The sequence below is a fragment of the Phalacrocorax aristotelis genome, chromosome 12, assembly GCF_949628215.1.
Source record: "Phalacrocorax aristotelis chromosome 12, bGulAri2.1, whole genome shotgun sequence".
NCBI lineage: Eukaryota > Metazoa > Chordata > Aves > Suliformes > Phalacrocoracidae > Phalacrocorax > Phalacrocorax aristotelis.
Window position 1 is genome coordinate 8,417,023 of NC_134287.1, and position 12,831 is coordinate 8,429,853.

Here is a 12,831-nt window from a genome sequence, read left to right on the forward strand (position 1 = left end):
TCCCATCTGGCGCAAGCAGAAATTGCTGCTGTTTCCTCCATTTGTTGCATCCCCAAACGTCTCCGGCACAGACGACCCAAGGAGGCTCGCGGCAGAGACGTGCTTTCCAGGGAGCCTCCTCCTTTTGTTTCAAGCCATCAATCTGAGGTGTGTGTGTGTATATATACATCTATATATATATATATGTACTTTTTTTATATATATACGGATATATATGAGTGACCCCCAGCTTTGCACCACCACCAGCAGAATCCAAAGGAAGTTTTCTCTCCCCCAGCTGAGTGAACGTTGGCGGCTGTGTTTGTCAGGGCTGGGCTTTTTGTCTGGCAGCATGTCAGCAAGTTCATGGTCGGCACCAGAGACTTTCAAGAGAACAAAAGGGCTGGGGGGAGGTGAGACACCACTGCTGCTCCAGCGACCACATGGGCGGAGAGAGTTTTTGGGGTCGTTTCCCTTCCTTTCGGTCCTCGTGGAGGGTTTCCCCAGCTGGATGCGTGGGATGCACAAGCGGCCGGAGGACTGCAGGGTGCCAGCCTTCCCTGGGGACAAACAGGGATGCCATGTGTCCCACCAGCAGAAGGTGCACATGCCATCAGCAGGTGCCAGCCTTATTCACAAGCAGAGGCGACAGTGGTGACGCTGGTGATCTTGGTGGAGTCGTCAGACCAAGGCTGGAGGTTCTGGAGAGCGAAGAGAGAGGAGTTGTGGACACAGATGGGGTCGGCTTGGATGGGCTGGTTGATGGTTTTTTGGAAGGCCTCCTGCTGCAGCTGCATAAGGATGCGGTTTGCTTGCTGCCGCTCGGCCTCCCGCTCCTCCGCTGTCTGCCTCCTAGGAGAGAGGGAGTGGTCAGGGGGGCCTGGGGGAGCAAAGGAGGGGTATCTCCAGAGAGAATGGTTGCACTTGGTGCTTAGGGCTGGGGGGTAGGTAAAGAGGGTGCCTAGCCAGGGCGTGGTCCCACATCCCCTGCACAAACTGCCAGTAATGCCATAAACTGGCTCTCTTACCAGTCCCAGCAAAAATAGCTCTGATCAGGAGCGAGGCAAGACATCACTGAGTGGCAGTGCCACACGTCTGGAAGATGGGCAATATCACCCTGGGCATCACCTTCCCTGCACCCAGGCCTGCCACCTCTGCTGCCAGGCTGCAGTGGCCAGCTGATGAGAGTCTGAGTGAAGGCGACGACACACCCATGGCAGGGAGGACAAAAATCAGCAAAACGTTGGCTAAACACTAGAAACACATTTTTAGCAGTGAGAAGAATCAAAGCTCAAGATAAACTGTCTAGGCAGGAGGAAGGAGGATATTTTTAAGAACAGGTTGGACACATGTCTGTCTGGAATGACACCAGCAGAGCTGATCCTGCTGAGGTGGGGATTAGGGGGCCTGCAGGTGTCTTTTCCAGCACTGGTAGGGTCCCAGCTCTGGGCAGTCCAGAAGGAGGGAATGGGATAGGTAGGAATGGCCTGAACACACTTAAAAGCACAATGAAAATCACACACACACCCCTTGCTGAGATGGCGGGTCAGTCTGGAGACTGCAGCCTGCCGTCACCTCTGCTTTTACTGGTGAACATTACCTGACACCTCCAGTGACACTGGGAAAACCTGGGGGCAGCTCATGGTGCCAGTCCCAGGACTGGCCGCCCCTCCCTCACGCACACCCCTGGGCCCAGCTTGCGCTCTCCTGGCAGCTTCAGTGGATCAGTGACAGGGGAAACGGCACCTTTCTAATACAACAATTCAGTGGGACGTGAGACTTCTCATCTTCTTTGGCTGTGGGGATTGGAAGTGGCAGCTCTGAGCTCTGTAGTGACATCTTGGAGCACTGGGTGGGGGTCCCTGGCTCCCCACCAGGGAAGGGGGCAAGGGCTGGATGTGGGTGATGGGCCTCTGGGGCACCCAAGCTTCCGGGCGTGTGGCCACAGCTCCCGCCTGGGAGCAGGCACCTCTGGGCTCAGTCCCTGCTCTAATCACTGTGTCAACATCTCACGTCAGCCATCTTGGGGAGAGGGGGCTCAGAGCAGCACCGGCCCTCCCCACGCAGCCTGGGAAAGGCTCCATCTCTGCTTTGATGAATATTTAATGACTCCCTGCACAATGAAGAGATGCTCTGGGAAGAGGGAGGGAGCCCCACATCCAGGGCAGTCAGGAGCACAGTGGCTGTGAGCACCTGGCTCCCAAATATCTCCCTGCTCCAAGCAGCTAGCCCATTCATGCATTCATGTCAGGCTGGGGTTTGCACGTACAAATCTGCTTGGATGGAACTAAACCTCGATGCCTGTGTCTCAAGCAAGAGCCCAAATCTGGGGAGGGGATCACACAGCCACTCCAGCAGAGACACCTGGGCAAGGGGCAGAGGCCAGACTCTCCCCCAAACTTGCCTTTACTTAAGCAGTTAAATTCCTCAAAGGGCTTAAAATAACTCTCTCTTCTCAGATATTCCCCGCTGCCCAGCTCACACTGCGCCTGCGAGAGGCTCCTTCCAGCACCCACTGCTCCAGGCACTGTTTGCAGCCCACCACCGCTGCACAGGGACCTGGGGCAGCCCACCAGGCATGCCAGGAGCACCCGCATCTCCACTGCAACGCCCAGCGTGCACAGATGCAAAGAAGCAGGGCTTATATGCCTGAGTCCCTCAGGCTTAGGCTGGTGGGACTCTCCCATGTCTAATACTACGGCTGAGGTCAGGCTGCAGACTTTCCCTTAGGCAGAACCAGGATTTTGGTTCTCTTTACCCAGCTATTTTTTTTGTGAAGCATATTAATAGGTTTGTATCCTTGGCTCCTTTGCCAAAGGGGGCTGAACTTGACCAACAGACACAAAGAGTATTGACAGAGAGACGGAGAGCCAGCCAAGCCGCGTTTGCCTCACTTCCTTAGGAAACCAGGTTAGAAGACACAGCTGACCCCGTTTTGCAGGCTGCAGCAGGACTGTTCCTCCTCCAGGGCTCTGCTCCTGGCTAACGGAGATCACTCCAGCTGGAGACTTCCTGGCACTTGGGGAGCTGCTCTTTCTCGGCATCTTTAGGGAAGGACTTGCTGAGACGAAGATTCACCCACAGCCCTAGTTTCAAGTTCCTTGCCCCCCATTTCTTAGCCAACCTCTGCATCTATAGGCAATCACCATCCCATTCACCCTCGGGGAGACACTGGTGAAGCCCTTTTCCCCCACATTGAAGAAGCTACCGTCTGCTGAGTCCAAGCACCCAGTGCTCTGCACCCAGCAACACCCGCCTCCTCTGACCTGCCAGGGGAGCTGCCCCTTTGCTCAGGTCCCCTACTGCAGGGTGCCTGCCCCCAGCCCGGGGCAGCGCAGGGGATGCTCCCAAAACTGGGATGCCTCCCCCGGGGACACCCCAAGAAGCTACAGCTTGGGAGGAGCAGTGTCATGGCAGTGGAGCCTCCGAGCCTCCATGTGAGCCCAGCCTCCTCTTCCTTTCCTGCCCGCCTTTACCAGCAAGCCCGACAGGAGGGGGAGGGGGGAAGGAAAAAAAGAGAGGGGAAAAAAAAAAAAGGCATTTTGGCAAGAAGATGCCGTAAACCCTGCGGGGTAAAAATTTTTTGCATTGTGCAGGATCTGGCTCCCAGGCTGGGGTGTGGCTCTGGCCCAGTGCTGGAGGGTCCCACTGCCCCCATGGCAGTGCACTGACGGCTACGGCTCCGCTCCCGCTGCCCCCTGGGCCTGGCCAGGCTGGGGATCCCACATGCTGCTCTGGGGAAAGAGGTGCTCTAGCTGCTGCACCCACAGGGCCCCCAGTGATACTGCCTACACCCACCACACATCCCTCTCCACACAGCACACCATGCGCATGCATATGCGCACACCCGCTGATCCACATTGCATACGTGCACACCTACTTGCACGTACAGCCAGTGTGCTCACACAGCTCACACACACAGAGAATGCACACTGCCTGCACACACAGTACACACACATCCATATGCACATCTGGCTTGCACGGTCACCCACATGCGTGCTCACACACACGCACAGGGCCTTCCCACAAAAGCATTCATACACGCAGTGTGGAGTTACACACATGTACCCTGCTTGCGCACACAGGTGCGCGCACACTCACACTCCATGCACACACAAGCATGTGCGCAGACAGCCTACATGCGCACCACACGCCCATCCACTGGCAACGCGCTCACAGAGCTGTGCATGTACACATGCACCCCCACACATGTATGTACATGCATTCATGTGCACACACACGCACGATCCCCCCCAATGCACGGGGGGGCTTGCACCCCCACAAGCAGCCACCAGCGCCACTAGCAGAGCCGGCGGCAGCCGGGCCTGCTCCCCCAGTCTGCCCCAGCACCTGCCCCCCGGCTCTGCCAAGCCCCCAGCCCCTCACCTCCACTTGGTGCGTCGGTTCTGGAACCAGGTCTTCACCTGGGCGTCTGTCATCTTGAGGGCCTTGGCCAGGGCAGCACGCTCGGCTGAGGCCAGGTACTTCTGCCGGTGGAAGCGCTTCTCCAGCTCGCATATCTGCAGGCGGGTGAAGGAGGTGCGCGGCTTCTTCTTCTTGGGGGGCGTGCGGTTCTGGTAGGGGTGACCTATACGGCGTGTTACAGTGAAGGGTGAGAGGGCCACTGGGGGGGACATGGGAGGAGGGGGGATGAGAGGCAAAGAAGCAAGCAGCGACACATCAGCAGAGGGGCTTCGGCTCCCGGGCGCTGGGCTGGGGACCCCCCCGCTGCGAAGCCGCCGCTTCCCCGCCGGCACCCGCGCATGGGCTGTAAAATCGCGGCGGCGGCCCTGGCGCTTTCCGCGGGCACCGCTCGGCCGTGGCGGCGGGGAAGGCGGCCGATCGCCCGGGGAAGTGCCCGGGGAGAGCCCGGCAGCGGCAGCCCGTCCCGGTGCCGGACCGAGGCTCCGCGCTTCGTACAAACGGGACTCGGCTTAATTTCGTTTGGGCGCGGCGGTGACCGCCGCCGTCCTCACCCCGGCGCTTCGTACCCGGGAAATAACTTCCCGGGCTAGAAACGGGAGTTGCGATTCCGTTTTGGTTTGGTTTTTTTTTGTTTCAAATTATTTGTCTTCTTTTTGTCCCTACGAAAAAAATAATTGGGGAAAAACTCGCGGCGTGTTTCGGCCGGGCCGGGGATCGGTGAAATTGGGCGCGGCGCCTGCCCGGGGACGGGCCCGGCCGCCGCGCCTCAGCCGAGCGCCGGCGGGTCGAAATTAAACGTGAACTTGGAAAAACCGGGCCTCGGTTTCCGCCGCCGGGAAGAGGGGCCAGCGCGGGCGCCGCGGGAGCTGGGGCTGATTTTTTCTCCCGTTGTAATTTCGTTGCTTTTTTGGTTTGTTTTTTTCTTTTCGTTGTTTGAGTTTTTGCTTTGTTAGTGCCGAAAGACGAGCCCAGATACATCTGGAAACGGCGGCGCGGCCAGAAAGCGGCTCCAGCCCGAGCCCGGCTCGGCCCGGTGTTGCAAAAAGTTCTCCTCTGGCGGGGGAAAGGCTGAGCCGAAACCCACAGTACCGGGGAAAAACAGCCCGGTACGTTACGCAAGGGAAAAACGAGCGGCCGTCAAAGGGCCAGCCTTCCCGAGCCGGCGAGGGCCGGGGCCGCCGGGCTCCCGTCCCCGGGCCGGGCTGCGGCCCCGGAATTTAACCTCGGGTTTAAAGGAAACTTCCCCCGGGTCTGTGGCGGCTGGCGGGGAACGGGCAGCCGTGCCCGGGGCTGGCGGCCGGTGTGCGTGGTTTGCCGTCCCGTTGTGTCCCAGCTCACCTTTCCCGGGCCGCATCCCAGGGAAACAAAACAAGAGAGAAAAAAAAAAAAAAGGCAAAAAACCAAACAAAACCAAACCCCAAATCAACGAATTTAGGGGGACTGAATACGCCTGATTTTCCACCCCTTCTTGCTTCTAGCCTCCTCTGGGACCGGCTTCCCTGGGCGGCCTGGGGCGGGATCCTGCGTTCCCCGGCGGGCACCGGCCGCCGCGCCGAGGCCGGGCGGCGGGGAAGGGAGCGGGGCAGCGGGAGCAGGGAGGGAAGAAGGGGGTCCCGGTGGCCCGACTCACCTGTGAACCTGTCCTTTGTGTACCGCCTGTTGCTCTCCATCCAGGGGAAGGTGAGCCCCGTGAGACTGTTCATGCCGTTCACCGCCGGCACGGCGGCAGAGAGGGGCTGGTGCACGCCGCCAGCCACCGGGCGATGGGCCGGGACGCGGATCACGCCCCCGGCCGAGCTCAAGGTGTTGCCGTTCATGCTCACCGCCATGTTCACGTTGTAGGAGCCGGGCAGGCCGCCCATGCTGCAGGAGGTGCCGGTGTAGGCGCCAGCCGCGCCGCCGCTCGCCCCGTAGCCACCCGTGACCGTGTTGTAGGCACTGCCCACGATGCAGCCCAGCCCGTAGTCCGCCGAGTCCTGCAGCCGCGGGTGCGATACCATGCAGCTGCCCGGCTCCGACGTGTTGAGGATCTGGTCGATGCCAAAGCTGATGGGCTCGGCTTGGCCTTGGTGCAGGTGGTGAGCCCCGAGGTGCTCCATGCCGCCTCCCGGGAGCCCCCGCCCGGCCCCGGCAGCGGAACCGCGCCGCACAATGCCCCGGAGCACCGGGGCCGGACCGCCGCCCCGGGCAGGGCAGCACAGCCCCGCACTGTCCCGCAACACGGTAAGAGCAGGCAAGGGAGCCGCGCACAGCCAGTACACGCCGGCTACGCGCTCAGTCCCATAGCACGGCGGTCGCGCACCACAAGAGGCACCAGCAGAGCCACGCACAGCCGGGACACGCCAGCTACACGCTCAGCCCGAAGACACAACAGCAGAGCCATGCGCAACCGAGGCACGGGAGCTAAACCACCCGCAGCCCAGGACACGCCAGCCGTGCCCAGCCGACGTGCAGGAGCTGCCCACTGGAGACAAAACCGCGCCACGCACACCCCCTAGACCCAACAGCCTCCAGGAGCAGAGACGTGACACGCACACCGGTCCCGTTCCGATGAGACCCGGCACCCCCCACGCCACCAAGACACAACTACCCAAAGGCAGGATCCGCTCACCCACGACACACACACAGACACGAGAGTGCCCCGGGAAGCCCTGGCCGCCGCGGGCGGTGGGGAGCCAAGAGCCCCGCGGAGCGGAGCGCGGCCGCGGCGGAGTGCGAGCGCCCGCCGCCCCGCTTGCCCATCAATCACGCTAGCCAAGGCCTGCTGCTCCCGGGCCCTCACTCTCCATTGGTTGGATGCTGAAAGGAGCCGAGTGAATGACAGCAGAGAAGAGCACACGAAAAAAAGAGTTTCTTCTTCCCCAGCTCCCCACCACCCCCCACCAAAAAAAAAAAAAGAGATCACCAGCCGGCTCGGCCCTATAAAGACAGGGCGTGCGGGGCCATGGGTAAAGGAGCCTTTGGCAGGCCGTGCTGCTCGGGCCCCCATTGCGACAGACACCAGGCAGTGGATGGGGGGACATTTAGTCTCAGAGTTTGTGGCCTGCTGGGGAGGGGGGCCCTGGCTGCCAGCCCTCACAGGCATTTCGGGTCCTGGGCCGCAATCCCCGTGGGCTGCCAATTAATCCCATGTAGAGGCTGAAGCCGGGGCATCCCCTCCTGGAGGGGTCCCAGACCTGCCGTGCCCCTTTTCTCTGGAGGGTTTTTCTCAGTTTCAAAAGTCAGCACCTCTGAAACAGACACGGAGGAAGAGGAGGGGGCTTCCCCATCTCCAGAGCCTATTACGTGTACATGGATATGGTCTGAAGGGCTCCCACAGGTGCCCAGGTCCGTGAAGGGGATACCACAGGAGGAGGCTATACCATGGGAGGAGGCGATGGGCACCCGGGGTACACATCCCCAGAGAGAACCCCGGTGGGGCCGGGGTTGGGGGGGTGGGGCCGGGGCGCGGCTCTTTCCCCGGGCCGGGGGCCGGCCCCAGCTGTTCCCCCCGGGGCAGTGGCACAGACCGCGTCGTGGCAAGGGCTGAGCGGGGCACCCGCTGCCACCGCCCCCCTCCGCGCCTGCCCCCGGGGAGATGAGTGTTCTCGTTAAAAAAATTTTAAAAATAAAAAATTGAAAGCCGCTGCTGTAATTTGCTGCAAAACTTGTTTGGCCCTGGCCCGCCGGTGCTCCCGCTCCGCGCAGCCCGGGGCGGGGGGGCAGAGCCACCGGTGGGGCGGGGGCACGGCCGGTTCCTGCCCCCCCGCTGCTGCCGACCGTTCTGCCCAGCGCGGCCCGGTGCTCCCAGCCACGGCGTCGAGGGTTTCCCTGCTGGTTTGTTCTCTGCCAGCACCGGGCAGCCCACTCCATCCTCCTCACTCCCGGCTGGGGCAAGCACTGCCCTCTGCCTCTCCAATGTGCCAGTGGTTTAGTGCCCACGGGGGACTGTGGGGGTCCCAAAAGACAGCCCACTCTGGGGCATCCCCCATGCAATACAAATGCAGTGGCATCGAAACTTGTGCCCTTGCACTCAGGTACACCTCACTCACTGCCATACATATCTTCTCATCTCCATTACATGCACACCCCTGCTTACATGGCCTCTCCCCTCACAAAGATGCACACACACTTACAAACACCCTCACAAGCTTGCAGGCACCCATGCTGCCACACAGTCCCACATATTCACTTGCACATGCACCTACATTTGTGCACACTTATTCACACAAACACCCAGTGCCACAGACACTTACAACCCTCCCTGCACCCACACAAATTCACACACACACGCATTCTCACACCTTGACGACTGCATGCATTCACACACGAACATTCATGCCTACAACATGCATTAATGCACCCCTATACCTGTGCATTGACATCCCCAGACACACACACACTCTGACACAACAGTGCTCCTAGGTTCCTGCCACGACACTGCTGTGACACCCCAAGACCCACCTCTGTCACCACCACCATGGCCCCACACCAGACAGCATCAGCTCACGGCCACCCCTCAGCCCCATGCCAAAGGGTGCCCGGTGCTCCCCCCACACTGCCCAGCCCTGCCTGCGGGCTCAGGTTTCCCCCCTCCCTGTACCTGCCTCAGTTCTTGACTTCTGAACTCTTCAGGGAACTCGCTGGCACCAGCTCCATCAACCAAAGTCCTTGTGGTTAGGAGGAGCTGGGAGGGGAGGGAGGGAGGGAGGAAGTGAGGGCTGAGGCCAGCCAGGGTAGGAGGCTGCCCTCAGGCAGGGGGTCTTCTTGTCCCCCAGGGTCATGGCTGCCTTCACCCTTCTCTAGATACCAGCCTGGGCTTCTTCTTCAGCCCCTTCCCACACGGGAGATGAGGGGTAGAGCCTGCTCGCCAGCCCTGCGCAGGTCAGGTTGCCTCTGCAGGGAAGTGACAGAATAGGACATGCCAGCCCCACACAGTGCCACAGGCTCCCCCACCAGCAAGCTGTGATATCCAGAGGGGCTCCATCTCTGCTGCCAAGCCCTGGGAGGTGCCCTCTCTCCGGTAAATAACACAGCTATCTCATGCTTCTTGTGCCTCCCAAAGGTCCCGGTCGATGCTGGGCAAAGCCTTCGGCCTTCAGTGAGCCAGAGATCCCCCAGGCTGAGCAGATGCCAAAGGCCCCCGAGGGCCTGGCCCCAAGAACTCACAAGGTCACCACCAGTGAGTCTGGCTGGCTAATGAGGGTCGCAGCCCCCAGCTGCTGAGCCCAAGGTAGGGGCATTTGAGCAATAGAATCTGCCAGGAGAGAGAGTAAAAGTCAGGTCTTTCTCTGTCCAGCGCCCAGTGAGGACAAAGGACAGCAGGACTAGGTCCCGACTGGGGTTCAAGACGTCAATGGGAATTATTGATGGGTTTTGGGATGATGCACAGCCCCAGACCTCACCCGCAGCCTTGGGAAACCCAAGCAGCTCCTGGCACTGGACACTTGGGCACTGCAACATCTGAGCTCCAGGACAACACCCGGTTCAGATGCTCCAGTTCAAATTGCTCCTGGCCTCAGTTTCCTTGGGCTCTCCAGGGCTGGGGCTTGAGCAGTGCTATAGAGCACAAGGCTCTGGAAATATCCTGTTTCATGACAGCTGGCAATTAACTTATAGCCTTTGCACACAACTCCCTAATTCTGGGGCTAAAGAGGACTCGTGTGCAGTGCTGCAAGTTCACACCCTAGGACATGTCAGGGCCAGTTTTGGTGCTTTCAGGTTCACATCCCGATGGGAGAGCTTACAAGGGTTTCTTCTCTGGCCAGAGAAATCCTTTTCTGCAGGAAGCCTCAACAAGCTGTATCAGCCTTCTTCAGAGGCAGAAGAAAGGCTCCAATGCAGGAACAAACACGTGCACTAAGTTGCTGCAAAATCAGCATGCTGAGGAGCATAATGCCCTTGGTCTCTATCTCTACAGAGCGTCTCATCCCCTTCAACCATCCACAGCCACTTACATTTTCCTGCCAGCCTTGAAACTTTTGTCCCCCGCCTCCTGCCCTGAGCAGCTGCTGGGACAGGCTCATTTCCAGAGCAGTGGTTCAATCCTGCCCCAGCTGAGGGCTGGGGGCTCGGTATATCTGTGCTAGGAGATGGCAAGGGAGATGAGGGCTCTATGCTGCATAAGACTCCCCTCTCCCTCCCCACAAAGGCCTAGGGATCCTTTCTTAGGTTCTCATTGATCCAGTGCATCTGCCTCCTGCTAGCAGAGAGGGGCAGCCCTGCCAGGGCCTGACCTCCACCCTCCATTCCCATTTTCTTCTGCCTTGCTGGCTTTCCAGGGCTCCCCCAGCCATTGAGCTCCTCTCGAGCTCGGGGCTCCCGGGAGTTCGGCATCGCAAGCTGCCTCCAAGCCTCGCAGCTGCCGGCCGGGAAACTGCTGCGAAACACAAGCCCTCCTGCAGGGACTGCGGACAAAAGTGGCATGTCTGGGACCTTGGCAAGGTCCCAGCAAAACGCACCAGGCTCGCTCCAAGACCTACACTTCGAGCAGAGCTTTCTGGAACCTGTAAAATCCTGCCGTTTTCCTAAAGGGAGAGCAAGCGATTCTGCCGCAGGCAGGTGTATAGTGACAAAGGCACCCACAGCCCATCAGCAGGAGGGTGCTCCCCTACTCCTTCCCCTTCCTTGCTTCTTATTTCGTTTAATTCTCTAGGCTGGGGGCTCACCCAGTGATTATTCACCTCTCCGCACATCCATCACCTCCCGCCCCGACCCCTGTGAAATCAATTACCGTGTAGCGGCCGGGGGCCGTGCGTGGCCGCAGGGGCCCGGGCTGGGCACCGGAGGGTCCCGCCGGGGCAGCCCCCGCCGCTCCCCGGACTGGGAGGACGTGGTCCCCGCTGCCGTCGGGGCTCTGCCTCTTAGCGCTGCCGCCCCCAACTGAGTTATGTCGCGACAGCCACAGACAGGGAAAGCAGAGCGACCCTCGCACCGACCAGCCGGCCTCCCGCGGCGGTGCGGGTTTCCCAGCGCGGAATCTCGTTTCCCGCAAAGCCCACCGATACCCTCCCGCCCCGCCGGCAGCGACGGCTTTTCCCCGGCTCCGCGTCCGCGGGAAGGGCGGGCCGCGCTTCCTGCGCATTAAAAGCAATTAACACCATTCGGGGAATTTTTAATTGCTCTATAAAGCACGCTGTAAGTAATTACTCCCAGCTCTGTTGATCCCTCGAATACGTACTGACAGTTGTAATTTATGGCTTTGGAAACGTGGCCCCTTGTATTCAGCATAACTCCTTATTACGGTAATGACTTAGCGCCGCTGCACTTAATGAGTATAAAGTGCCCGGCGCAGCGGGAGCGGACGGGAGCCGCAGCATCGCACGAACTTCGCCCGCAACAATATTTCTCCCCTTTATGGTTACAAACGACCGAGAGGGTACGAGTTAATACGGCGGGGAAGGAGCGGAGGGCCGGGGGAGCGCAGTAGGGCCCGGCGGGGAGCGCGGCCGGCTCCGCGCTCTGTCAACGGCATCTCTCGGGGGCAGTTATCTACCAAAAGTAAGGGGTTTAGAGCGGTCCGCAAACTCCTATCTCACCTCCTGTAGCAAATGGATTCAGGATAGGGAAGAGAACGGTCACAACTCATCGCATCTACGGGCGCACGCAACGCGGGTACCGCGGGGCTCCGAAGGGCAGGTATGCCTGCACCCCCCCACACACACCCCGCCCGCTGTCCCCCTGACTGCCGCTGCCCCGGGACCGACTGGCTCCGTGCAACAGGCCGAGGAGGCTCTCATCAACCCTCGGATCCCCGACCCGGGGTACCCGCGGGAGGGGAGGAAGCAGGGTGGTGGCCGAGGGCGGGCTGAAGTGCCCGGCGGCGCTCCATGAATATTCAACCTTGCCGGTTGCCGGAGGAGCATCTGCCAATAAGTTATTGGTCCTGCGGCACCAGCCCCTCTCCTCATCGCGCAGAAATGCGTGTAATCCCATTAGCCCCGTCCCCTTGGCCACCAGCCCCGCTAATGAACGGCGTCTGGCCGCCACCCCCGAGGGCACCGGCGGCAGCGGGGAACACCGGGGGCTCTGCCCCGTTATTAACTCCCAGCTTAATTACGCCTCCCGTGCCAAGTTAATAGAGCCGTGCCGTAAGGGAGCAGACGTGGGCTAGACACCCGCGTCCCTCCGCCGCCTCCCCTTGGGTCTCCCCCGCTCCGCGAAGCGCTGGCTCCTGCGACAGCCAGGCCTGTCGCGACATAGAGGGTGGCAGTTGCGATACGGCCCCGATCCTGCGGCTCCCCCGCGCCCGGGGCGGGTTGCTGGCTCCCGGCAGCTGCCTTGTTTGTTCGCTCGCCGGGGGAGCGGCGGCTGTTTTTGTCTCCTGCCCGCCTCGAGCCTTGGGCCTTCTCCCCCTCAGATGAAACCCTGTTTTGCCAACAGATTTGTGTCTCTGTCCCCCCGTCCTCCCCCACCCGAAAAGCACCCCCGGGGGCAGGGGCGCAGGCA

At 60.6% G+C, this 12,831-nt stretch overlaps 1 protein-coding gene across 1 annotated transcript; it reads right to left on the reverse strand.

Annotated features, from left to right (window-relative positions):
* Nucleotides 1–481: 481 nt before the first annotated feature.
* On the reverse strand, nt 482–6,634 carry TLX1 (T cell leukemia homeobox 1). Its single transcript, XM_075107546.1, has 3 exons — nt 6,035–6,634; nt 4,366–4,567; nt 482–831 (listed from the first exon to the last, which is right to left on the reverse strand). The coding sequence occupies exons 1-3, from the start codon at nt 6,501–6,503 to the stop codon at nt 609–611; spliced, it is 894 nt and encodes a 297-aa protein (XP_074963647.1). The 5' UTR covers nt 6,504–6,634; the 3' UTR covers nt 482–608.
* Between the last annotated feature and the right edge of the window lie 6,197 nt (nt 6,635–12,831).

Excerpts from the sequence above, each read along its gene's own strand:
- TLX1 (XM_075107546.1), bottom strand. The coding sequence starts at position 6,503 with ATGGAGCACCTCGGGGCTCACCACCTGCACCAAGGCCAAGCCGAGCCC. Across the intron at positions 4,568-6,034 it reads CACAAAGGACAGGTTCACAG|GTCACCCCTACCAGAACCGC; the intron begins GTGAGTCGGGCC and ends CACGCCGTATAG. Across the intron at positions 832-4,365 it reads AACCGACGCACCAAGTGGAG|GAGGCAGACAGCGGAGGAGC; the intron begins GTGAGGGGCTGG and ends CCTCTCTCCTAG.